At 36.7% G+C, this 24,996-nt stretch overlaps 1 protein-coding gene across 1 annotated transcript; it reads right to left on the reverse strand.

Annotated features, from left to right (window-relative positions):
* Positions 1-48: 48 nt before the first annotated feature.
* On the reverse strand, positions 49-24,440 carry LOC141429453 (neuroglobin-like). Its single transcript, XM_074089761.1, has 3 exons — positions 23,739-24,440; positions 3,944-4,175; positions 49-1,249 (listed from the first exon to the last, which is right to left on the reverse strand). The coding sequence occupies exons 1-3, from the start codon at positions 23,915-23,917 to the stop codon at positions 1,076-1,078; spliced, it is 585 nt and encodes a 194-aa protein (XP_073945862.1). The 5' UTR covers positions 23,918-24,440; the 3' UTR covers positions 49-1,075.
* Positions 24,441-24,996: the final 556 nt, after the last annotated feature.

A 24,996-nucleotide genomic window follows, 5' to 3' on the forward strand; every position in this document is an offset into this window, starting at 1 on the left:
ACAAATAACATTTTATAAAATACATATTTAAATATATAATCATGTCACCATGAAAAGTAAAAGGCAGAATGTGAACATTTATTTGCGCTATTGCTGTTTTATTTCCTCACAATCGAAGTGAAAAGTCGAGTGTACAATTTGTTCATAAAACTCATTTTACCCTCGATTTAACTGTCGTAGCTCGGGTTATATAAACGTCTTTAGTAAAATGGCACGTTTTGTGCACTTGTTATACAGCCTACCATTAAAAATAACATACAAAAGTACAGGCTTATTATTACGTTCACCTTTGTACACATATTCAAGAAATAACCCTCCTTCTTCGCAGTCGGGTAATAATATTATGCTCAATAATAAATACTGTTTTTTTTAGGTTACATTATATTTCTTTTTACACACAATATACAAGACTTTAACGAAATTTCTCAACGAACGTCGTCGATACCAACCTCGTGGCTTACGTTACTTTAGACACTTTTACAAAGATCACATTCGAAATCATTTATACCTAAGGAAAAATATTGCTACAGAAATAACTTAAAAGCAATTCGCAAGCGTATGAATGAAGAAAGCACACCTTTTACTTTACTAGCAACATTCATAATATTTTTTGTTGAATATCCCCTTATATGATATCACCTATAAGATGTTTAGAGTAAGGTACTGAACCAGGGGACCCTCTTCGTCCCTGTAATTTTTATTTTTATCTATATCTTTCTAATTTACTTTTATTTGCTGGCTAAAATAATTCTAAAATATTTTTATTTCGAAAAAAAAACCTTACGGCGCATTCTTTGTGGCAATGATGGTCTTTCCGGAAGCGCTGGTAGTTTAAGAAAAGAGACATAAAGGAGCCCTTTGCGGCCTGAAGGGAAAACCACCACATTATTTCCCGAAAAAAGTCATCATGAGGTTATCGTCACCCGAAGATTGCCTTTCTATTATGAATGTAGCAATTTAGAAGATGTGTCCATATTCTACACTACATGTCCTATTTAGGTATTCGTATAATGAACGACAAGTCAATTGTGGAAAGACATGATCAACGAACCATTATATTAATGTTCCTAACAAATTATTTGTTTAAATCTATTTCTGTTTGCCCTTTACTGGGAGCAGCGTCTTCATAGCCTTTGACTAGGTTCTCTAATATGAATCTGATGGTCAGTTTGTATATGTTCTCAATGTTTGGTGTGTAGCGTTCGCCCAGAGTCGTCTTTGCTGCCTCCAGGAACGGCTGCTCGATTTTCTGCGAACAGATAAATTTTAAATTAGAAAAACAGCCAATAGCTGTTCCTTTCATGACCTTTTACCATTACTACGCGCAAGCGGCATCGACCGACGACCGGATGGCTAAGTGGTTAGAGAACCTGACTACAAAGCTTGAGGTCCCGGGTTCGATTCCCGGCCGGGGCAGATATTTGTATGAATAATACGAATTTTTGTTCTCGGGTCATGGATGTTTAATATGTATTTAAGTGTGAATTTATCTATACATATAAGTATGTGTTACCGTTGCCTAGTATCCATAGTACAAGCTTTGCTTAGTTTGGGACTAGGTCAATTGGTGTCAAGTGTCTCATGATAACTATAAAAAAATAGTGTTTTTTCTATTCATTGCGTGAGCTGCTAGGTAACCACCGTGTGGTTAGCATCTCGACCGCGCAATGAACAGAGAAAACGCTCACGCAACGCTGAGCACTAGATGTCAGTGTTCCAGGTTATACTGCCGTACTTCTATTTGGAAGACAGAAAGATAGAGTTCATACAACAGAAAAAAGTAGAAAACAGACGAAAAAGGAAGTGAGTTTCTTCACGTGAAATTGTTGCCATATCCAGGCATTTAACTTAAAAAATGTGACAGCATCAACGAAAGTAGTACCCTCGTTTTATTATCTCCCTTCTAAACAGGTAAAGGTACTTTATTAACGCAAATATAATTCAATGTCTTTCCCTTCGTTTTTCACAAAAGTGCACAAAGTTCACAAAGAGAAATGGAGAAGTGCATTAGCCTTGAAAGGTTCTGGTATCAGAGCAGAAACATCAAAGTGATTGAGTTATCTCCTTCGCTCACTCATTCGTACATTTGTTCACTCCGGTCACTCAGTGCCTTTCGACTTAGAAACAATTCTTAGCTGCCGTATTCATAGTATAGAAACAACGAAGAGATCATAATGAGTTATTTTTTTACTTTTGAAGCAAGTGATACAGTTGTTCCGATTGTTCTTGTTTTACAAACGTTTAGCTTTGGAAACGCAAAAATAAAATTAATGTCTTTAAAATACAATTAATGAAACTCAACCAAAATCGAGAAGAGCGAATTTGTGTAACCACAATGTACCCGCATTTGAGGAGACTTCGTGAACTTTTTGTTTGCGATCACAAACAGCGATCGTTGTTTGCACAAAGTTTGTTTGTAATTTATACACAGAATTTATTACAGATTAATAAAAACTTGACTACAACTTTACCGCCGAGCTAAAGATAAAACCGGGCAAGAGAGTGTCGGATACGCCCAAGATAGGGTTCCGTACCGTAGCCGTTTCGAAAAAATCAAGTAATATTTTCGAGAGGTTAAAGCCTCCCTGGACTCTGGGTCTTAGGCTCTGTGAACTGCTCTAGAATCCTACAAGAAAATTAAATGCCATTTCATTTCTCGTGCTGATCTCATCATCAACGGCCTATCTTAGTCCACCGCTGGACGTAGGCCTCTCCAGTTGCACGCCACTGAGCACGATCTTCGGCCAGTCTCATCCAGTTCTTGCCAGCTAACCTGCGAAGATCATCGCTCCACCTAGTCTGAGGGCGTCCCACGCCACGCTTGCCGATTCGCGATCTCCACTCAAGAACTCGTTTGCCCCAGCGGTTATCGGTTCTTCGGCTGATATGGCCGGCCCACTGCCACTTCAGTTTGCTTATCCGGTGTGCTATGTCGATGACTTTAGTTCTGTGTCGGATCTCCTAGTTCCGAATTCGATCCTTCAGAGAAATTCCGAGCATATAGCCCTTTCCGTAGCTCGCTAAAAAAATTTGTGGACCAGCCCAACCGTGACTGTCCACGTCTCGGCACCATATGTCATGACTGATCACTAGAAGATTATCTTGCAAGATTTGATCCGAACAAACCTTGCAAGTTAAATACTTGAAGGCAAAATCTGTTAGTAAAAGCTACGAATTACTTACCTAAGAATAGAGCTCGGAACAGAATGCTGAACAAAAAAGGGTAGAGTTAATTAGGAGCCATCGGGCGTGGTTTTTGTGTGGTAATTGCCTACACTGACTGTGCTTTTTCCTGCTACCCAAAACCCACCGCAAGCCCGTTTCGTGGATACGAATAAACCTTTTAATTAGTAGGTATTTATAAGAGTAAAACAAGTATAACTACTACTGCGATTTTTCTTTTAATTAGTAGCTTTCAAGTTTAACCAACGAAATCCAAGATTTTCTTCAAAATAAATAAGTTTTCTATATAGAAAACTTTAAACTTTTTTTTTTCTATAATATTATCGCGCTCAACCCAATCGAATAACTTGATCGCTTTTCACACTGCAGTTGATCCCAGGAACCAGTTGAATAGGGGCAGAGCAGCACCAACCGTGGAACCTCGTGGAACCCATTGGGGGAGGCCTATGTCTATCAGACTTCATTGGGCTGATATAATGATAATAATGAATAGCTAAAAAAAATATTTACTAAATTTACCAACAAATTATTTTTTTGCAGATTAACAAAACAGAGACAGTGAATGTGAGATGTCGGATCCACCACTGGGCCACGGGTCTGCAGGGCTACTACGAAACTCAAAACTCGAAGTTCGTATCGTACCGTCCGTCTCAGTTTCGTATTAAATAGTATAAGTGTCAGAGGGACCGCACGACACGAACTTCGAGTTTCGTAGTAGGTCTGCTGGAGCGCTTACCGTGGCTAAATATTACATTCTCACCCAAAAGTTGCTGGCCTGGAACCCATCGACCTGATGATGCGTGGCACCCACATGGCGGACGTAGGTCATGAAGCCATCCACGTCTCTCAGAGCCTTCACACCCTCGTCCAGGGTGTGCATGACTTTACTGGCGTGTTCCGCCAGCTCCGTGGAACTGAGCTGGTGCTCCGCTGTGTGCAGTTCGCTGAATTTTGTGAAGAGGGCCAGGAGCTCTTTGTTTTCTTCGAATAATCTGGAATTTACGAAACAGATTTTGAGAAAATGACTTAGGTGTATTCTTTTTCATATTTCTGTCCGAACCTTTTCATGGAAAAAATTGTAGAAATAAATTAATTAATGACACTAATTCGGCATTTTTTTTAAAGTTCTTACCAAAATATTGTATTGCCATCGGTTCTTGATAAGTGTGCAAAGTTTGAAATAAATCCATCTTTTTAAAGGAGGTGAAAATCAGGTTCAAAGATTCCGTTACATACCAAGCTAATAAAATAAATACGTCTATGTTTTGGCTTGGCAATACATCATTATGAATGCAAGATGTTACGTTGACTTTATATTTTGTTACAACGTGTGTCAGGTCAACGTTTAAAAAAAACCGGCCAAGAGCGTGTTGGACACGCCCGAAATAGGGTTCCGTAGCCATTACGAAAAATTAAGTAATATTTTTCTAAGGATTTTGTATTTTGTACGGAATATTCCAAGTTTGGGTATATTTTATACCCTAGGCTGCTATTTACTTTAAACTACTAATAATTCTCTTGGAAACTTAATCGTTATAGTTTTCCTTGTAAGTTTGATGTACTTACTACCATCCTGAATTTTTTCAATTTTTTCCACCCACCGGTTTAGATTTTAGAGGGGGGGACACTCGATTTTAATGAAAATTGCACTTTAAAATTGAATATTTTGCAAACAAATCACTGAATCGAAAAATCGTTTTAGCAACCCCCTAATGAAGAGAAGAATGATGAAGATGATGAGATGAAGACCTATCCAACGATACCCCACACTACAAGATTGGATGAGAAAAAAAAATCACCCCCACTTTAAGTCTATGGGAGGTACTCTAAAAAAATATATTTTTGATTTTTTTATTGTACCATTTTGTCGGCATAGTTTACATATATATACGTGCAAAATTACAGTTTTCTAGCATTGATAGTCCCTGAGCAAAGCCGCGGACGGACAGACAGACAGACATGGCGAAACTATAAGGGTTCCGTTATGGCCATTTTGGCTACGGAACCCTAAAAACGAACGTTGAACAAAAATATTTACTATTGAAATTGAATGAAAATATTCTTTGACACACCCCAATGAGAACGATGGCACATGCAGCGATGGCATTTGCATAGTGGACGCTGCACGTCTGCTATCTTAACGAATAGCTCGAGGGTGAAGTGCAGTCAATTATGCGGCGTGTTGCAACAGCCGGCTGGATGCCTAGGAATGAAAGCTAACATCCCTCTAGGGCACTACTGCGGCTAGCACAAGTGACCGCAATTTGATTTGTTGTATATTTAGAGTGCCTACTTATAAGAAGAAGGACAGACACACCTGAGGACATTAGAAATTTATTTGTATACGCTGAGGAGCAAATATAACGGGCTACATTCCGTACAGAGTTTTATGAAAAGAGCCATTATATTGGCTTGTCAATACATAACAGAAAAGCTGTGGCCTAGTTGTTTGACCTATCGCCTCTTAAGCTGAGGATCGTGGGTTCAAATTAAATTACATTAGAGATTTGTCGCGAGCTTTACGGTGAAGAGAACATCGTGAGTAAACCTACACAAACCTGCAAAGCAATTTAATGGTTTGTGTGTAGTTTCCAATCCGCACTGGGTCCGGGTGGGAACTACGGCCTAAGCCCTCTCATTCTGAGAACCCAGTGCCCTGCAGTCGGACATATACATGCTGCTATGATGATGATGATGGTGATGATGATGATGAATACATTAAAGTCGCCGCGGGTAAACGTTACTGCAAAATAATACTCAGACATTTCCATGGTAGTGAATTCGCAATCACTGCCTCCCCTTTGATGGCTGCGACGTGCATTTTAATTACTGTCAATGCCATACCATTGGCAATCATTTGGCTGCACTGGCAGCCTGATTTTGGAAGACAATGATTTATTCATGCGGCGTTTTTTCGGTCCAAGTCAGAGTCATTTTGTAGTTTTAACCTCGTAAGGCCCAGTTTACTAAATAGCCTCTTGAGTCCTGCCATTTTTTAACAAACTTAGCGTTTATGACCTAGACGTTGGTCCGGCCGTGACCGACTTTGTTATTTTAGACATTATTTCAAAATTCTTAGAATTCTTTATTCAATGAACAATTTGTACTTTATAAAGTACATTCGGCCGTTATTCTTAGTGTTAATTAGTCCTTTATAAAGTACGCGAGGACTTAGGAGGATATAGGTAGTCATCATCATCATTTCGGTCTATTTACGTCCCCACTGCAGGCCTCCTCTCACAATAAGCGGGCTTGAGCCGTTGTTCCCACGCAAGTACATTGATAAGTAATAATCTTAATCAAAGTAGGTATCTGCCTAGTAGGTGGTTGCCTGGAAGAGATCGCTCTTAAGCGATAAGGCCGCCTATTGCTTACCTTATATTTTTTTTCTCTATGTATCTGTTTTCTGTATCGCTTTACTATTTCTGTTGTACAATGAAGAGTATTTGTATTGTATTGTATCTGGCGACTGTCATTTACACTTACTTGTCAATTTACTTTGCTGTACATTGCTGGCAATTATAATCTTGTTAGAAAGTTAACAAAGTCTGAATTTTAGTTTATTAATTAAATTTTTATCATGCTTAAGTTACAGAAATACGTTACTTTAAGCTCTCTTATAAAAAGCCTGATTGCCGGTAAGACACTGTATACCTACCTACTATAAAATCAGAATCAGAATCATTTATTATCAATAACGTTACATAATGAACATATGCACACACAGATATATACATATGCAGATGTCAAAAGAGGTCAGAAGATGTCGTCATTTCATATAATAATAATAATAATGACTTATTTGTAAGCCGTGGTGGCCTAGTGGTTTGACCTATCGCCTCTCAAGCAGAGGTTCGTAGGTTCAAACCCCGGCCCACACCTCTGAGTTTTTCGAAATTCATGTGCGAAATTACATTTGAAATTTACCACGAGCTTTACGGTAAAGGAAAACATCGTGAGGAAACCTGCACACACCTGTGAAGTAATTCAACGGTATGTGTGAAGTTCCCAATCCGCACTGTGCCCGCGTGGGAACTACTGCCCAAGCCCTCTCATTCTGAGAAGAGGCCTGTGCCCAGCAGTGGGACGTAAATAGGCTGGGATGATGATGATGATGATGAATGACTTATTTCAACTTTTTTATATAACAATGAATTTAAAATCCAGCAGTGGGTGGATGTGACCTGATTTGATTTGATTGATTTAAATCATCGACATATCTCGAAGCCAAAAACTTTTTTTTTTATTCGACTGGATGGCGAACGAGCAAGTGGGTCTCCTGATGGTAAGAGATCAGCACCGCCCATAGACACCTGCAACACCAGGGTTGCAGATGCGTTAGAGCCTAAGATGGGTGGGATTCGCGGCTTCTTAGACGCCGAAACACAACAGTGCAAGCACTGCTGCTTCACGGCAGGATTAGTGAGCAAGATGGTGGTAGCAATCCGGGCGGACCTTGCACAGGGTCCTACCACCTGCAATTAAATTGCTTCGCAAGTGCGTGTAAGTCTTCCACCGTATCACTTGTACGTCCCTCTGCTGTGCACAGCAGGGCTACTACGAAACTCGGAACTCGAAGTTCGTATCGTACCGTCCCTCTTGCTCTCGTATTAAATAGTATAAGTGCCAGAGGGACCGCACGACACAAACTTCGAGTTTCGAGTTTCGTAGTAGCCCTGCAGGCCTCTTCGCAGAATAAGATAGTCTATGGGGACCTCGTGCAGATTAGCACCACCACACACTGTAATATAGTACCTTTGTAAATAAGAAACCCTCTCTAAAATTACCAGCCATAACATCGTAACATACACTATACCAAGCTTAAAATACCAAATAGCAAATGTAAACAACGCCTAAAAACATTTGTTACCAAGGAAAACCTTCCAATTTCCCATATTAGCATACCGGAGCAAACCCTTGTCATGTGTACCTAATGGTGTGGCAGCACGGGCGTGGCGGTGACACTCCACCTTAATGACTTGACGGCTGAGCCACAGCCACGGATTCATTATCAAGCATATTTCTGATTCTGACAGATTTAAAAACCGGCTAGATCCGGCCACGCGCATTGCAAGAGTCCGCAATATGCGGCAAATATTCTATACTAGTGTTAACATGCAGCTACGCACGCGTTAATACCATTAGGCATGTTCGAACCGAACATTCAATTCATTCCATCGTGTCAGTACTCAATCACGAAAAACTTTTTCACGAATGACTTTATCACGAAAAAACTATCACGAAAAATCTTTATCACGAAAACTATATCACGAATAGACTTATCACGAAAATCTTTATCACGAATAGATTTTAATCACGAAAAAACTTTATCGTGAACTAGGAACTTTATGACGCAAAATATTATGGTACCTAATATAGGCAAGAAATTCAGCGGATATACTCCGAAATTCGAAAAAAGTTCGTGTCGTTCCGTCCCTCTGACAGTTATACTATTTTATACGAGAGTGAGAGGGACGGTACTTCGATTTTCGAATTTTCGGAGTAGGACCTCTGGGCAAAACGAAAAACGTCATGGGTTTAGTTTTCAACTAATTCGGCAGCAGCCATCTTTTTTTCTCTTATAATATTTACTAGCTTTTGCCCGCGGCTTCGCCAGCGTGGAATTCTGATAACGCGCGCCGTTCCCTCGGGAACTGTGCATCTTTCGGGGATAAACAGAAGCCTTTGCACTCTCTGGCCCATAAACTATCTCTATGCCAAAAGTCACGTCAATCCCTTTCTACGTGAAAGTCGGACACACAAACACACATACTTTCGCATTTATAATATTAATATGGATACAGCTCTGTATTAAAAATTATATTTTAAATGAATAAACCTACAAATCTTTCAAAAATGAGTTGTTACCTATTGAATTGAAATTCTCATAAGAATTCCCCAAAATGACATTCAAGGTTTTTATCCCAATCCCATGGGGATTTCGAGATAAAAAGTACCTTATGTGTTATTCCAGACGTCCAGCTATGTACATATGATATACAAAATATGTCCAGCCGTTTTAGTGTGAAGGAGTAAAAAACAAAAACTTTCCGTTGGGATTCCCAAAAAATACATCGTGGTCTACATTCACGTTGCATTAAAAAAAACAACCTTGCCAAATTTCATGGGATCTGGCAAAAAACTTCATATTTGCAGCTTTTGCTGTTGAAACTCATTGGTCCGTGGGGACCCGAAACTGAAAAACTTTTTCAATTTATCTGACTCTCCATGTGTGTACATGCACCGGGTACGTGTCGGCGACCAAGACCTGAAACACCGCACGGTGCGTTGTCCGTAAACACAACGGACGCCTACAAGCGGCCTACCATCCACGTTTGTTAGAAAACGGAAGGAAAGTCGTAATTTCGTTGTTTTGATCAAAGTAAATTTCATCAATAATTTCCCTAATAAGTTCAAATGTTGAGAATTATAAAAAAATATAAAGTGTCTGAAGTCTACATGAGTTTTTACGATTTTCAATTAAATAGGATATGCACAAAATCAACAAACATGTGATAGAATAACATTTAAAATAAATATATAGAGTACTGAATTTAGCCCCGCATTGTTTGTTCGAATCGACGAACCATATTTCGGAATATAATATTGATTATGCACACAATTTTGGCTTTTCTAATAGTTTTTGAACGCTAAGATTAAAGATTAAGCACAGAATAGAAAATTTTACGTCATTCAGCAAAACGTTGTACTAGGTACTTAAATAATAGTAAAGCGATGTATGTACCTATTTGAATTTAAATACACAAGATACGGATTACAAGGTGGATAAATTCTTAATTATGAGCCTTTACAGTATATTTTGAGAATATAAATATATAATAATAAAGTCAATGTTCAGCGTTATGAAAAATAGATATCGGTAGTTAAAAAAATTCATTTTTTACTGATTTATTGAAAAATCTATGTAATATCTAATGTTCAATTGTAAACTTTATAACTACATTAATATTAAATATATAGCTTAATAATTGATTTTCTATTCGATAATGACGCATTGTCAAGCTTGATTTATATATATAATATCACATAGATTCATTTTGAAGTTTCATCAAAAAGATATATAAAAAATAACGATCTAAATTAAAAGCACCATCGCAATTCATAGACCATTTCTGACCAATCACAATGAACACGATTTCATGAATAGCCATTTCGTGCTAGCAATGGTCCATAGTAGGTACATTAAAATTTTAATATCATTGGATATCGCCTTTTCCTTCCGAGCGATATCCGTTTCAAATTGAATCAATGAACTGAACTGAAATGAGAATAAATTAAGAACAGGTATTTCAATTTGTGCCAAAATCGTTCACGTGCTATTGTGATAAAATTATTAAATAGCTGAGTTTTCGCATCGCCAAATGCGTGGATTTAATATAATAATAATAATAATTATCACGGACAATTCACACCAATTGACCTAAGTACTCCCAAAGTAAGCTTAGCAAAGCTTGTGTTATGGTACTAAGCAACGGATAAATATAATTATAGATAGATAATACTTAAATACATATTAAACACCCAAGACCCGAGAACAAACATTCGTATTTTCATACAAATATCTGCCCCGACTTGAATGCCCGACTTGCCCGAATTGAAGATAATTTCCATGTTGCTTTGTTGTAAAGTACAATTCAATAGAATCTGTCAATTTTCTACATATTTAAGACGGTGACCTGTCGTTTTGCCGAGTTTCATTACGCAGATTTTCGTTTCGCAGATAACTATTGGCAGATTTTTCTTTTGGCCGAGCAACGTTTGGTATAATTTCATTACGCCTATTATTCGTTCGCCGAGTAGTCGGTAGGAAGAATAGCGATAAGCAGATTTACGTTTAGCGATTGTTTGTTTCGTAATTGTTTCAGTTACCGAACAACTGTTCGTCGAGACACGATAAGCAGAGTTATCACATGGCATTCATATTGTTAAGTACATTTAATGTTCAGTGATTTTTGTTTCGTAATCTGCGTAGAATAAAATCGGCCAAAAGACAGGTAGGATTTTACTGAGTTGACAATATATACTAGCTGTTATCAAAATGTAGTTAGGTGCGACGACGAGCGTCAGCGAGGAGGAGTGTTAGGTAGAATTGCGACCAACAACGCACGAGCCGAGCGAGCGAAGCGAGCGTGCCGCGGTAGCGGCCGGCGGAGTGCCAGAACCGAATGGTTTGTTTAAACTCCAATATAAAATAAATAGAAATTATGGTCAAAAATACGTTATTACTTGCGTTATACTTTGAAACTTGTGAGGGTACATAAAAAATCATAAAGAATGCGCGGTCAGCACGGCGTGTAAAAATGCCAATAAGCCATAGTGTAATCCACACATATTCGCGGTATTGAATGCCATTCCCCATGCGAAACGAAAAGATGCGAAAAGTTGATATGCGCACTGAATAATAGTTCAACCGTTACAAAAGCGAAAGGTTGTTCGACCAAATGTGCAAAATGTGTAGTGATTAATAGGCTAAACGAATTTCTGTGAATAGTTGTTCCGCTTACTGACTCATATGCCAAGTAAATAGTCTGCTAGAGGTTGAGTTACGAAACGTTAGTCTGCGAAACAATACATCTGCGTACAAATTCATTGGCGTACCGTTACTCGGCGAAACGTTGTCTGCCAATCAATAATCTGCCTAAAAATAGTCGGCGAATCATTAGGTAACCATTTAAGACACCCTATCGTGGGCACACTTGATATATATGTCCTGTTGTTGCAATTATCATCTAAAAGGAATGAAAAAAGAATAATAGTCACATCACAAAGCCTTAGGCAGCCCGGTGTTTATATTAGTAGGCTGGAAGTGTCTACAGGATTGTCAGATTCTATTGAATTGGAGTTTGGATATGTTCTTTGTTGAAGAAATGGACCCATCTCTTCCCGTGGGTGTAGTAAAAGGCGACCAAGGGGTCTGATGTGAGAATAGGCAGCAGTGCTCTCTATTGCCAATGTGATTGGTCTCCCCAGATGACCAGCGGTGACTCAAGAGTCAGAATTTATGCTGAGAAAACGATTGTTATATTATTTTATATTTTATTTCATATTTTGTATTTTCACTCTTTTTGCAAATTTTGTATTTATCATGTGTGTGTCGAATAAACTTTTTTATTTTCATTTTCATACTAATAAAAGAAAATTTAATCTTATGGTTTAGGAAGCAAAACCAGGGTACAGCTAGTCATGTGAACCAAATTGCTTGCTAAAATAAGTAATGATCTTTCAAAACATTCTTCTTAAAAAATAATCGGGCAACTGTGATCGAAAACATTATTCCAAGAGTATATATAGTAAGGGCAATGTTTTTACTACCTACATAGTATCGCTCAACTCAAGTGTAGCCTATAAAATGCGGTTAGCTATTTGACAGCAAAAATATTGGCCACTTTTGCTTTTGCTTTTCAGCACTTTTGGAATAGCGTCCGTCTGTTTATACTTTTGTATATTTTTTTATTAAACACACTAGCCTTAACCCGCGGCTTCGCCCACATTATAATTAGCTTAATGCCGTCTTAACTAAACTAAACTAAAACTAAAACTTAACTAAACTGTTGTTGTTGCAAACTGTTGTTGTTGCCCGTGCAATTTTTTAAATATAAAACGACAACACACAACAACATTTTATTTACACGATTCTTGTTAGGTACATACCATAGCAATAAATAAATGTCTTAGAGTTTGGGCTGAAAAAGGATACGGTAGCAATTTGAAAGGACAACGTTCGTTTGCACAAACCCATCTATTGATTGCAAACGAAGTTAAGACGTCATCGTATGTAAGGTCACCGTTCTTAGACAGCGCCCTCTATTCTTGTTTGAACTTAAAATATTGTCCCACGGGAACGCATTACCGGAATATCAAGTATTCCATGTCTCAATGCAGATCTTTGTTTATCTGTATGCCAAGTTTCATGTAAATCCGTTCAGCCGTTATTGCGTGATTCAGTAACAAACATCTAAACATCCACACCTCCAAACATCTTCACAAACTTTCACATTTATAATTATTATATAGTAGGAAGTAGGATTAGCTGTTGCTCGCGACTATTCCCTGAATTCCCGAAACTCTCAACATCATGGCCGTAGGTTATTGATCTGTTTAAACTCCGAGCCTCAGCACGAGCCAGTACCTTCACTTACTACCTACTGTGCTAGGCACTGACTTTAAACTGATCAACAGGTGACACAAAAAAATACCAACTGCTGCGATTAATAATGATGGACAAATTGGAGGGAAAGAGGCGTGCTGGGAGAAAAAAGAGGTTCTGGCTTCGCAACATACGTGAATGGACGAAAATATTTTGCTTACTATTATTTTAAAACAGTTCGCAGAGCTGACAGCAGACCTCCAGAAATGGAGAGCCATAGGAAGTAGAAGGCAGAAACATGTTGAAGTTACGAGAGGCAAAGAATGTCCGTCCGTCTTCACAAATAACTTATTTGTAAATGTTTCCAGAGAACGTGACTCATTTTTAACGGCTTCATCAAAAGATTTATGCTTTTTAATCCAAGTGTTTACGCACACACATAGATCACGATTGACTTGTTATAGCAACACGAAAGAAGGCGTATTTTATTTTTAACAAACTACCTAACTGTTATGGTTTTTCATTGAAACTGGAGGTACAATGAACGCTATAAGTAAATTTTAATTGCAATAATCCATTTATTCAGTGAAACCGGCCAGGTGCGTCGCCGTCCACGCGCTGTGTAGCGTGCTGTGCCTATATGCGTCAAAAAATAAAAATTTAGTGTTGAGAAAGTCACCCATAAAATCTAACAACCACCATTAAATAGTAAGGGGCTGTTTCTGTCTCTATTTGTTTTGTTCAAATAGACGGAGACGGCATCACATTTAACCGTCAATGGATGGTGAAACAGCCCCTAAGTCTTTGTTTGCTTTTCGCATTTCTTGTAGGTACTTCTAGCTCTAGCCAAGATTTTCTTTCAATTTGAAGTTTAACTAGCCTTTTCCCGCTACTTCATCCGCGTAGTATTTGTTTATCGCTATCCCGGAGGAAATATGCAATTTTCCGGGATAAAAACCATCCTATGTCCTTGACAGACAGATGGACAAAAAGTGATCCTACGAGTATAAGGGTTCCGTTTTTCCTTTTGAGGTACGGAACTCTAAAAACACTTAAAAATTAAATTAAATTGATTACGCCTTACCGACAATAACAAAACGTAATATTATTGTTAGCAATAATATTTTTAATTTTACAGCGAATTGTTACAAGGTTTTATAGTGGCTTTTAATCTAAATTCGGCGACAGTACCTTTCACCAGCTTATCATGAGGCTTTGTCAAAATTGAATAGAAACTTCGAACATAATACTCAAGCACCACATTTTCATAACCACAGGTACAATAAGCTTAAGCTTTATTAATTAGTAAGGCTGCCATTCACGGCATAATCGGCTGAATAAAGCTTGCCATCCAGCGTCATTATTGCGCCTTTTGTCTACTGTCTGCTGCTACCAAAACTCCCTGTACCTAAAATTCTAAAACGTCTCATCTCACCCATTTTTACGATCTAAGGCAGACTTTAATCAACCGGAATGAAGTAAAATTCTGGATAGTGTATGTTGATGACATACGTTTTAAATTTAATAGTCTCTTTTGCTTTGTTCGCGGTATGACACTTGGAATATTTTCGTGGTTCCACCTTAATATTGTTTCGGTATTGTGTTAAATTTTAATCTCCCTCAACAGAAGGACCAAAAATTAATTTCTTTTTCATATTTTCGCTTTCACTTTGACTTTGAACGGAAGTCGTACCCAGGACGTATCCAATTATCAGCGAAGCAGATTCGCATATTAATTAAGACAGGAAACTATTCGTTCTCGTTTAGAAGTCACTTTTGAATCGCTTTCGAATAACTGACGCGTAATTTGAGAAGGTTTATCAATGAAATTCAACCATTTGCCTTGCTGCTACGTAACTATACGAGCAAGACAGCTACGTCTGTATGACATACATGTGTTTTCATGCTGCATGAAACCCACCGTTCTCCACTTCCATATAAATCTACGTAGGTGGTGTCACACAAACCCAACTGTCACAGATACCTTCCCCACAATACGCTATAACATTTTCGTATTCTTACTAATATTATAAAGCGAAACTATACATGCCTTTTACATCTTCACGTTTAAAAACTGAAACGATTTAAATTAAATACCTATCTTACTTCTTAAAGTATTTCTACTTACTTCTTACTGTTTATAATATTATAAACGCGAAAGTTTGTATGGATGGATGTTTGTTACTCTTAAAAAAGGTAACAGGTAAAATATGCCCTGGATTAACATAATAGGCTTCTTTTTATCCCGAAATAATGTATGGTTCCTGTGGGATCAAAAAGTTTTCAGCTACATACTAGTTCTGCGCGAGCGAAGTCGCGGGCAAAAGCTAGTGTCAAATAAATGAAATCAAATCAAATGATTAAAATTACATAAAAATACAAATCTAATTAGATCAAAATAAAAAAATGTTTCTATTAAAGTGTAAGATCAATCATGTTTTGCCGATATACATAATATATTATTTAGATCGCTTTAGTCACAATTTTAACGTACTTTATTTACAACATCACTCATCATCTGCACGATTTGAGGAAAGAAATATATCGTCACTATATACTTTGAAAAAATTTCATATCTAAAATCAATATGTCAACAAAATTGAACCTTGACGTAATGTTCATAAGGTTCACTCAGAAAAATTATCTATTTTGAGGTAATAGTTTTTTTTTAAGTGGTGACGATATGTAGAGATAAGCTTCATTTATAATACTGAATATATTAACGTGTTATATGTATAATATAAGTTATTTTTTTTTTTAATAATAATAAATATAAAGGTTGCTTGAAAGAGATCGCTCTTACGCGATAAGGCCGCCTATTGCTCGCCTTGTAATTTTTTCTCTGTGTATCTGTTTTCTGCATCGCTTACTATGTCTGGTGTACAATAAAGAGTCTTTGTATTGTATTGTATATCATATCTATTCAAGATTAAAAATAACCGACAAACCGAGAAACGAGAACCCTATTATTGTCACTTTGCTGTCCGTCTAAGTCTATCTGTCACAGGTTATATGTTAGCCGATATTTTTTTACATAATAGCTAGCAAACGAGCATACTGCAATGGTCACCTGATGGTTAGTGATCACTGCCGCCCATGGACACCTGCAGCATTATTACATTATTAGGACTGCGGTTGCGTTGCATTGGTATGTTTTTGAAAGGGATACTGTCATAACTTAGTACCTCAGTAGGCTGTACAAGTACAAGTTCTTACAACTGGCTTTGCCAACACTGGATATTTATAGATACTTACAAATTTGTGCCGAACCCTAGGTGCACGAATCCGACTCGTACTTGCCCTGATTTTCTTATGACGTAATGCTTGTTATCAATTGACATTACTAATCCATCGTCGGTGCCCATCTCTTTCATTGCCAGCCCATTTGTATTTGGCTATGGCGGTCCAAAGATAATATATAAAATTGCTTTCACATGGCTCTTAAGTATTTCGTCTCGGCGAATTTAGTGAAGGTCTTTTATTTCTATTTTTGTTCGATTAAATTTGTGTTGATATTCTGGGAGCTTTGCATTTGGTTTTTTGGATGTTTGGGACAGTGCTATTGTGTCGGTTTCATTCTAAAGGTAAGAAGGTTTATAGCCAAGGCCGCCGAAATTCTCAAATACAAAAGTAACACAGCACATTTTGTGTTATCGTTATACAATTGGAACGTAAAAGTATCTATCTTATCCTATCTTTTTTGAGTAAAGCCTGTTTCGTATTGATAATTATATTATTAAATCTAATCTCTACAAAATTGTACCGTTTAGGTACACACCAATTTTGATTTTGACAGCCTTATCTGTGTATATATGTGTATATTATGTAACCAAGTAGTTACATATGTCTGATAAAATAATATTATTCTTTTCCTTTAATTTACTTCCGAATCAGTATATTTCTTTATCAAAGTTCGTGTATTTTTTCAGCTGTCATCCATTTGTCATTTTAGCGTTATAATTTTTGAATGATTAATTGTTTTGAATGAATCATGAATAATTTTAGAATAATTCCGATTAATTTGAACCTATTCCGATAAATTTTAACGTAATTCTGTTTGAATTAAGTTTAATTGATTAATTTTCAATTAAATCTGATTAAATTGAATTTCATTTATTAATTTGATAAATTATATAAACGAATGATAGAGAAATTGTGATGTATGCTGCGGTAACTTTAACTGTCGAAAATACTTTTCGATCATTGTTTCTTATTACCTATTACTATTTATAGTTTAATAACCAACTGGGAAAATGCGTTGTCGTTACCACTAATTTCACCAATTGGATCGATAGTCAACGGCTTTATAAATTCCAAACCGATATCCAATATGGTAGGTATGCTTCGTATGCTATCAATTAGATTCCTTCTAATAATTGAACTGCACATTACGTATATCAATGTCGGTTATCAACTTATCAATCATGCAAGCAATTAAGTAGCGGTGGGAAATAGTGCAGCCTTTGGTAATTATTCCTTAGTTAAATACGATTCAATGCTTTTAAATATAGTTTATTTTCTTTCAAATTATTCTTATAAAATTTGCCGTGTTCGTAATTTGGCCGTGTAATGCTATTCTGGTTCATTAATGACTAGCGGTTTAGAGCGTGATGGGGTAACAAACAAACAGACTTATACACTTTCGTATTTATAATACCAGTGGGACAGGTATTTATAACTCGGCTAAATTATGAACAGTGGTGAGTGGCTCAACAATCTCGGTTTGCAATACATAGTCAAAATGACATCTTAATTCTATTGCGGGGCTATCGAATCATTCGGCGGCAGACGTGAACTTGCCTTCGAAATCCAAAAGCTTAATGGTTACTTGACCTGAAATGTATATTTCAGAACTAAATTATTGTTATTATTATTTTAAAATTTATGACGGTGGAAGCATTCTACACTTCCACTGAACGTATATATAGTTAGTGTTTAGTTTTGTAACTAAGGGACCCCATATATCCCTGTATTATTATTTTTATTTTATTTTGTATTTTTTTTCTTTAATTGTATAATATAGTTTTTAAGTATTTTATTTGTAATTATATTTTTATGAAAAAATGACTTTCTGCCAAGTTTCTTGGCAATGATGGTCTTCCGAAAGCGCTGGTAGTTTAAAAAAATGACGTGTAAAAGTGCCCATTGCGGCCTATTTACTGAATAAATCATTTGAATTTGAATTTGAATTCATAATATAATTGTCAATCGGATGATTTCAATCGTAATGTACCCGCTTTTTCGAGGAATATTATGAATATGACAGCTGCCAAATACGACAGTAAAAATCTCGGAATCTGTTCTAATAGCTGCGCCGTGCCAATTTTCCCATTGCAGGACGCACACGTTTGTCGACAGTCTTATTTAAAAATATGCAGTAGAGTTATTAACTATTTACGAACCTTAAAAAGCTACACAATTAGTTAATTGTGAGCACGAACTTATAAGGAATAGATATTAATGTTATCTTATTACTTATCTTATCCAAAATATAATAGTCATGAGTGAGAATCGCAAAAGAATAAAACATTATAATGTTACCGTGAAGTGAAAAAAATTACATCAATTGTAGAAAGAATTCCACAATCGATGTAATAGGTAATTTTTCCTCTCCCGCTGTGAATAGAAAACACCTTTTTGTGTTCTCCAATTCACCAATGAAATGATGTCCTTTTTAGGAGAAAGAAAGAAAGAAAAACATTTATTTGTGACATTTATGTTTTTTTAAAGAAGACGGAAACGGAGACAAGTGAACCACCATCTCTGCTAAATATAATAACCTATTTTTTATCCCACCTGCCTGGAGAAGGGCTATTATTGAACAGTTACTTCGTTACGGACTGAGCTAGGTATAAATCTATGGTTTCTTAGTCATATGGAGCAGTCTCATGAAGACATTCTTTTATTCTGTGATTAAGAGCGTTTTTCTGCTAAGTCAGTACTGTAATAAAATAAATCGCTTATCATATTGTAAAAGTTGTAACTGAAATAAAAATAGCGTAGCGTTTTGGGGTCAGGCGTTTTATCGTTGTTAAAATGGCGATATTGGGGAATAGTGTAGTGAGCCAGCTAGTTATTTTTATGTCGTAATACTAACAAAATGTACTTACTTAAATGTACAGCAATCAAATTAAGATTGGTTTTTTGGAATCTTTTTGTATATTTGTAAAAATTTGTAATTGAAATAAAAAATACAAAAAGATTCCAAAAAACCAATCTTAATGAAGAAAGAAGTTTTCCCAGTAGCAAGGCATAGGCTAAAAAAATGAAAATTGTACACAAAAAATAAGATTTTGTTAAAAAATATATAATTCAAGCTTTTTTTGATGACTGCAGTACGTTTTGTTGGTTGTACATCTCATTGACATCCAAACTATATTTTGCTACCATTAATAGTTAAATAGTTCAGTTTGCGGAGACGATCCTGGCCGGACCATCGGGTTTACATATATAGATACTAAATTTCAACTCAATCGAATACCAGGAAGTGGCCGAAAAATTATTTGCAAAGCAGGATACAAACGTTAATTTAAATAAAGGCTTGTAAAAATAATGAATATATAATGAAGATCTGGTAAACAGGTTCCCTTGAGACACATTCTCTATTCCGAATTATATTTTTACCGACTTATTTATCTAAATGGTTTCACGCAATACCTACTTCAAACATATTCGAAAGCGTCTGAAAATCATAGTAACCCCCCAATCTGTTTAAGAACAATTTATGATACCATAATATGTAAGTACTGGTATAAATATATTCTCGCATTGCCGAACACCAAACCATTCGAGATTACCGTCGCTTCGAGTATTGACAGAGCGAAGAGCAAATAGTAACGCAATTAAGTGTTACGTTAGTTGCCAGTTTGCGACTTATGAGTCAGTGCTTTGGAAGCGGTTTTCCTCAGTGTAATTTAAGAGATAAGTTTGCGGCAGTGTGTCGGGGCAAGTTCAAATGAAATATTATTGTCATCATCATCAGCATATAACAGTCCACTGCTGAACATAGGTCTCCCCAAATGAGCGCCATAGCGCCCTGTCCTCGGCTCAATGCATCCAGCTTCTAAAAGCAGTCTCCCGCAGATCGTAATTCGTACGTTTACTACATACCTAAACCTATAATTTACCTACGTTAACCCTACCAGATTCAAATTCAAATATCTCTTACCTATCTATGTATATCTCTTAGTCTGAGTCCACGTCGAGCTCGTAGCCTGAAATTGGATGTTGAATGAATGGAAATAAATAAATCTAGAGCTACATAAACCCAAAAAATAAATTTGTAAAAACTATTAAGGGATCGAATACTAGAGTTTTAAACTTAAAATTAAGTTTAGGTGCCTGTTACATACATTTCAGGGTACAGTCACCAGCATTATTATCTGCCACTGCGGAGCATGCAAAAATATCTGACACGTCCTTCCGGCCCTAGAAATAGAGTCGTGTCAGATATTTATGCACGCTTTTTGTGTCAGATATTGGTGCTGGTGACTGTACTTACAACCTACTGTACTTTTCGGATAGGATGGGTACGGTGACACATGTCATTAAGCAATTAAAGGGATGTGACAATGTAAATTAGAATCGATTTATTGCGATTCGCGATTAAATATGCTAAGGTGTGTAATCGATTTTATTAGTGATACCTAGTTTATATTTTTAACTAGTTATTGCCTGCGGCTTCGCCCGCGTAGCAAGTGTTTTTGCTTGTCTATCGGGATCTCACAGACCATGCGGTCTTCTTTTTCACTATATCAAAACCAATAACGGTAAAAAAATTACCAAAAACCTTAATAACAAAATTAAATAACAAAGTAACAGTTGAAAACATCGAACAATACGAAACACTCGAAACAAAGACTTTTTTAAGGACCTTCGCTCTCGTACTAATTAACAGATGATGCGAGTCAAACGATTTGACAAGATTGTTGAATCGATTCGGTCGATAAGCAAAGTCAAGTTCTTTTTTTTTTGTTGAGTTCCGTCTTACGCGATGAAAGTTGACGAGATTAAAATTTATCTTTTTAATTTTATAACAAAATATTATATTTTTAAGTGATTTGTGTTTATTATTACGAAATATTTTAAGCTACATGGAGATACGTTTTTTTTTGTTCTTTTAAGATTCAAGTATATTTTTTTATAAAATATGTGCCTGAAACATTAATGGCGTGGAATGGAAAAAAAGCAAATGTCACCGTACCCAAGCTAACCGAAAAGTACTATAAGTAGGTAACCATTTACAGCGATCAATATACGTACTAAACTATCGTGTAATGATTCGGAATAAGTTTCATGAAACACGATCCGATCCGCTAGAGTGCACAAAGCCACAACAGGAAACATGGGGTATGTGTTCCCTACCTTCATATTTGGATAAATCTCATATTTTATCAGTACACATACATATAAAATCGGTACTTTGATCTTTGGCCTTACAGAAACAGGAGATAAGTTGTTTGGTTAGCAAAGTAAACTGAAAAGAAAATAAAGTAAGTGAAAATGATCCCTATTTTATTCAATTACGTTCTGATAGCTCATACATTGATTTTTGTTTTTTTTTTTGGAAATTCAACTTGTAAGCAACCACCTCATTGTAGACTCTTTATTGTACTCTCTTAGGATGTAACTAATTATTCAATAAATTAACCACCTAATTACATGAACTGTGTTTTAGTATATAACGAATTCATCTCTTCCCATGGGTATCGTAAAAGGCGCAAAGGGACCAGATGAGAGTGGTCAGCGCTCTCTATTGCCAACACTTACTCCAGAATCCAACACTGCGCTGGAAGACAAGGCGGAAATGACTTTACTATTTCCACAAGAAACTCGTCAAGATGGTTCGCTTTTGATCCTTAACAACAACGACAACGACCGGGTGAAGGGTGTAGCGAGTTAGAAGGTACATTAGGTACATCCCAAGTCGAATTCAAATCTGCATTGTGTTTTTCTTGCTTTCCGTTAACTTCGACAGACGGCTCAGTCCACGGATAGACACTACTTGGTAATTAACTCTTTGTACAAACCTAAAATAATAAGGTCAAATTGTAAGGTTCACAAACTTGATGTGACACATAAGAATAACATACACAACTCACTTTTTTAACGTTATTTTGCTAAATATGTATGAATTAAAACATTTTAGTTACTGACTAAAAAACGCCGTAAATGAAGAACTTTTTTTTTACTGTTTACCGCGCATATCCGTTATATCAATTTGGTTTTTATTCTCTTTTAAACAGTAATAGTTGGACCACTAATGTCTTTATTTGACATGTAGAATATTCTCTCATAGGTAGTTAACGGAAATCAAAAATAACCCATTGTATAACAATATTTTGCAGAAATGGATGGAGCCCACCCACGCAAGCTAGCCACTTCACGCGGTTTATTTTCTCTTGTTTAACTAATAAATATCGGTTAGCTATCGGAATAGAGTCGAAACAAATTGAGATCCGTAACAGCTAAGGTCCGTATTAATAGACTCTAAAGCGATACCGCACTTAGCAGCCATTTTGGTTTCAAAATTTTATCTAGCATTATTTTGAATATGGTTGAATGTTCTGAAAAAAATACAGATGACAGCTAGAATTAATCTGAGAATCGATCTGTTATTGTTATGCTGATGGATGATAGAGAGATTGTTTGGAATATTAAATAGGTATATATCTATCGTATAATAATATAACCTATCGTAGGTATCGCTACTCTAGGCTAAGTTCTACCTAAAATTTGTCATGTCAGGCACAAGTTATTGGTTTAAAGACCTGGGCTAACATTCATGCAATGTGCATTGAAATTTACTACGCACACGTTCTTCTTTATCTTCTCTCGAAAGCGAAGAGTTCGTGGCCTCCCACTAGTAAAGTGGACTGACATCACGAGAGTTACGATCAACGGGTGGCTGCAAGTGGCGAGTTATCGTTCATTGTGGCGTTTTAAGGGGAAGACCTTTGTTCCACAACGAGATCGTGAAGATCGCATACACTACAACACAACTACGAGTACAATTACAGAACAAGCCCGGCGCCCATTTTGATAGGAAGTCTGTGCACAGTAATTGGACATATGCTTTGGCGTTCATTGGGAGTAGACAGCACTAGTTAGTGTTACGGTAGTCGTATCATCTTTGTTCTTTTTTTATTATTTTTTATTCGACTGGATGGCAAACGAGCAAGTGGGTCTCCTGATGGTAAGAGATCACCACCGCCCATAGACACCTGCAATACCAGGGGATTGCAGATGCGTTGCCAACCTAGAGGCCTAAGATGGGATACCTCAAGTGCCAGTAATTTCGTCGGCTGTTGCTTCACGGGAGGATCTTTGCATTAGTAATTACAATATTGCTAATAGGCAGGTTCGACAGCTAGCTGGACATTTCCAGACAGAGAAGAGACCCTCCTTAAAATAACAGGAACACAGGTACAAGTCTACTTGGACTTACTTGACGAACAATATGATGCCAGTCTTCTCAATCTGCCGGTAGATCCCCTTCCAGGATGCCAGCATGCAGTACTGCTGCTTCGTGGTGAGCGGGCATCGAGGGTCTGCGGGTGGTGGGGGGCGGTGGAAGGCGTCCTCCGCCAACTCTGATGCTGCCAGCTTCGTCAGCTTACAACCCATTTTTACATCGAAGGTTGAATGTGTTTTTTTTAATTGTGTCTACACCTGTTTTTCTTTTCGATGAAGAGAAAAGAAAGTGGCCAGTTACCTATCACTGCGATATTAAACAGTACTGGCCAGTTCAAAATGGTGTTGGGTTGAAAGTTATTCTTCAATGTATTCTTAAATCAAAATTCTAATTTTGAATTAATTACGCATTTTAATTCCACACAGATTGTCGGGACCCTTGTGCATGAAGGGAGATTGCTATATTCAACAAAGTGTCACATATTTTTACAGATATTTAAATGGAATATTTATTGCACTTCACTTTTCACTTTCAAGGGCGAACTCAAACTGAAGTTATTTAGATTAATAGCCGAATTAAATGAGCGACACTTTAGAATCATTTAATTCAATACTACAACACGTTATCGACCTATAATGGTGTCTAGTATATTTCCGCGGTTATTTTTTAAAATAATTCACCGTCCGTCGTGGCGGCAGCGAGTTCTTTTTCGGACTGTGGATAGTGATGCACTTAGAGTGTAGTAGTGATGGGATGATATGGTAAACTTGTTTAAAAGCCATTAGTTAATAATTGCTGATAAGGTTAAAAATGAGGTGGATATTTTCCTCTTTTAAAAGGACTCTGGCAGATAATTATTGCTTGTTGTTTAAATTTAATGCTAGTACTTTTTTGCTTTGCTTATCGTCTCGGCACTTAATTTAACACATAAACGCTAACAAAAACAATTCATAATGAATTTCACGAATTCTGTTAATTACTGTGTTTCATTTATTTAAATATACATGCACATTATAACACGCATTATTATTATGCAGCTAATTATACATATATACCGACGTTTACAGGCAATAATGTTTTTTAGCTATTCTACCCATTTATATACCATGAGAAATTACCATAGTAAGGTATCAAAGTCATAAAATAAAAACGGTAATTTTATGTCTATATTAAAGACCTAGAACTCCGCCATTTTTGTTATCTCCATAAATTTTAGACTAGGTCAGAGTAACATCGTAAATTGGCACAGCCGGGACCAATTCTCGCCACAGCTGGACATTTTCCAAATAAA

This window comes from Choristoneura fumiferana, chromosome 7 (assembly GCF_025370935.1).
Source record: "Choristoneura fumiferana chromosome 7, NRCan_CFum_1, whole genome shotgun sequence".
Classification (NCBI taxonomy): Eukaryota; Metazoa; Arthropoda; class Insecta; order Lepidoptera; family Tortricidae; genus Choristoneura; species Choristoneura fumiferana.

Coding starts and splice junctions, on each gene's coding strand:
- LOC141429453 (XM_074089761.1), bottom strand. CDS start 23,917: ATGGGTTGTAAGCTGACGAAGCTGGCAGCATCAGAGTTGGCGGAGGAC. Junction 4,176..23,738: donor GGCATCATATTGTTCGTCAA/GTAAGTCCAAGT, acceptor CGTAAATTCCAG/ATTATTCGAAGAAAACAAAG. Junction 1,250..3,943: donor TCCAGGCCAGCAACTTTTGG/GTGAGAATGTAA, acceptor ATCTGTTCGCAG/AAAATCGAGCAGCCGTTCCT.